The following is a 1,571-nucleotide window of genomic DNA, read 5'->3' as shown; positions in this document are numbered from 1 at the left end:
GGGAAAGAGACCATAAGTTGCTGCCAACATCAAGGAAGCAAGATTTGTCATGTCATTTTGACATTTGCTATTGATAATTTGACAAATGTAACCAAAAAAAAAAATTCTTCATAATTTCATGCGAATGAAGCCGCATGGAAATTGCTAGCTATAAAAGTGACAAATGTACAATTTGTATTGAATTTAAATAAATAAATATCTCTCACCATTATCAGCAGTTTCAGTAACAGCTACCGGTTTCCTGTCCATCTTCTTAGGCGTAGTATCTTCTAGACTGAGCTTATCCAACTCCGCTAACATCCTCTCTTCTCCGTCAAACACAAAGTCACGTTCAGATTCTTTTCTCTGACCTGATGAAGGGATGATGTTTCTTATGGATATAACTAGTTTTTACCCGCGACTTTGATCATGGATAAAAAAAATGAATTTATCCAAAATGGTTTAGGTATTGGTTTTCTAATGGTGAAAAAATAATATTTGAAGCAGTAGTTTTTTAGTTTATTTGTTACATATAAAAATACAAATCTTAAATTAATATAAACTAGCTGTTCCCATGCGACTTCTTCCGCATAAAATTATGAAAATTTAATTTTATTGTTTACATTTGTCAAATTATCAATAGCAAATGTCAAAATGACATGACATAACAATCTTGCTTCCTTGATGTTGGCAGCAACTTATGGTCTCTTTCCCACATTAGGGTTTTTATCCAAAATATTTACCTCCTAAGTTTAATAACGTGAAATATATAGCCTAAAGCGTAACCTAAGTGTAGGGCTTTTTATTAAAAAAAGAATTATTCAAAAATATGGTGTAATTGCTGACATCTTAGGTAACAAAGAAGTGTGTGTTTACGCTTTATTATAATAGTATTGATAGTATACATAAAATTTAAAGTTCATAATCTTGCTTCGCTTTAGATTAATTTCGTTTTAGTTATATTTTCCGTATATTCATTGGAAATCTTGTTAATTTGTTGAAAGAATGAAATTTAAATAGATAAAAAAAACTTTTAAGACAAATGTCTTCAGAATTTACTAACTTTAGAATAAAAAGAATAAGCGAAAAAACAATATCAAACCTCGCTTTTAAATCTCCATTAAAATTACATAACCTTCAAATTTAAAAATATTGCATCTATACTATTATAATAAAGCGTAAACAGACACTTCTTTGTTGCCTAAGATGTCAGCAATTACACCATATTTTTGAATAATTCTTTTTTAAATAAAAAGCCCTACACTTACGTCACGCTTTAGGCTATATATTTTACGCCATTAAACTTAAGGGGTAAATATTTTGGATAAAACCCTAATGTGGGAAAGAGACCATAAGTTGCTGTCAACATCAAGAAAGGAAGATTTAACAGTGGTAGTGCCCGCTTTAACATGTTAGCACTGTAAGGCTCGTCCCCAGTAATACCACGACCACACAGAAGACAGCCGTGAAGTGGAAGCAATTCCGTGTACAGTCTGATGAATGTGGTGCCGGAGGCCTAATTTAAGTCCCTTTCTCTTTACCACTCTTTTCTTATAAGGAGAGGATGGGAAGGGGAAGTGGATTTGATGGTG

The 1,571-nt window shown here is 32.0% G+C and overlaps 1 protein-coding gene across 1 annotated transcript in view; it reads right to left on the bottom strand.

Annotated features, from left to right (window-relative positions):
* Nucleotides 1-206: 206 nt before the first annotated feature.
* The window catches only part of LOC106099971, a gene marked incomplete at both ends in the record, with an annotated part of 4,752 nt that continues 3,387 nt past the window's right edge, over nucleotides 207-1,571 (bottom strand). Inside the window, one exon of the mRNA XM_013278669.1 lies at nucleotides 207-350. Within this exon, the coding sequence (XP_013134123.1) occupies nucleotides 207-350 (144 nt within the window). The remainder of the gene's footprint in view (nucleotides 351-1,571) is intronic.

Source organism: Papilio polytes, unplaced genomic scaffold (genome assembly GCF_000836215.1).
Source record: "Papilio polytes unplaced genomic scaffold, Ppol_1.0 DF824085.1, whole genome shotgun sequence".
Classification (NCBI taxonomy): Eukaryota; Metazoa; Arthropoda; class Insecta; order Lepidoptera; family Papilionidae; genus Papilio; species Papilio polytes.
Note: the sequence above shows the minus strand (reverse complement) of the source record. Positions and strands in the feature narration are given on the sequence as shown.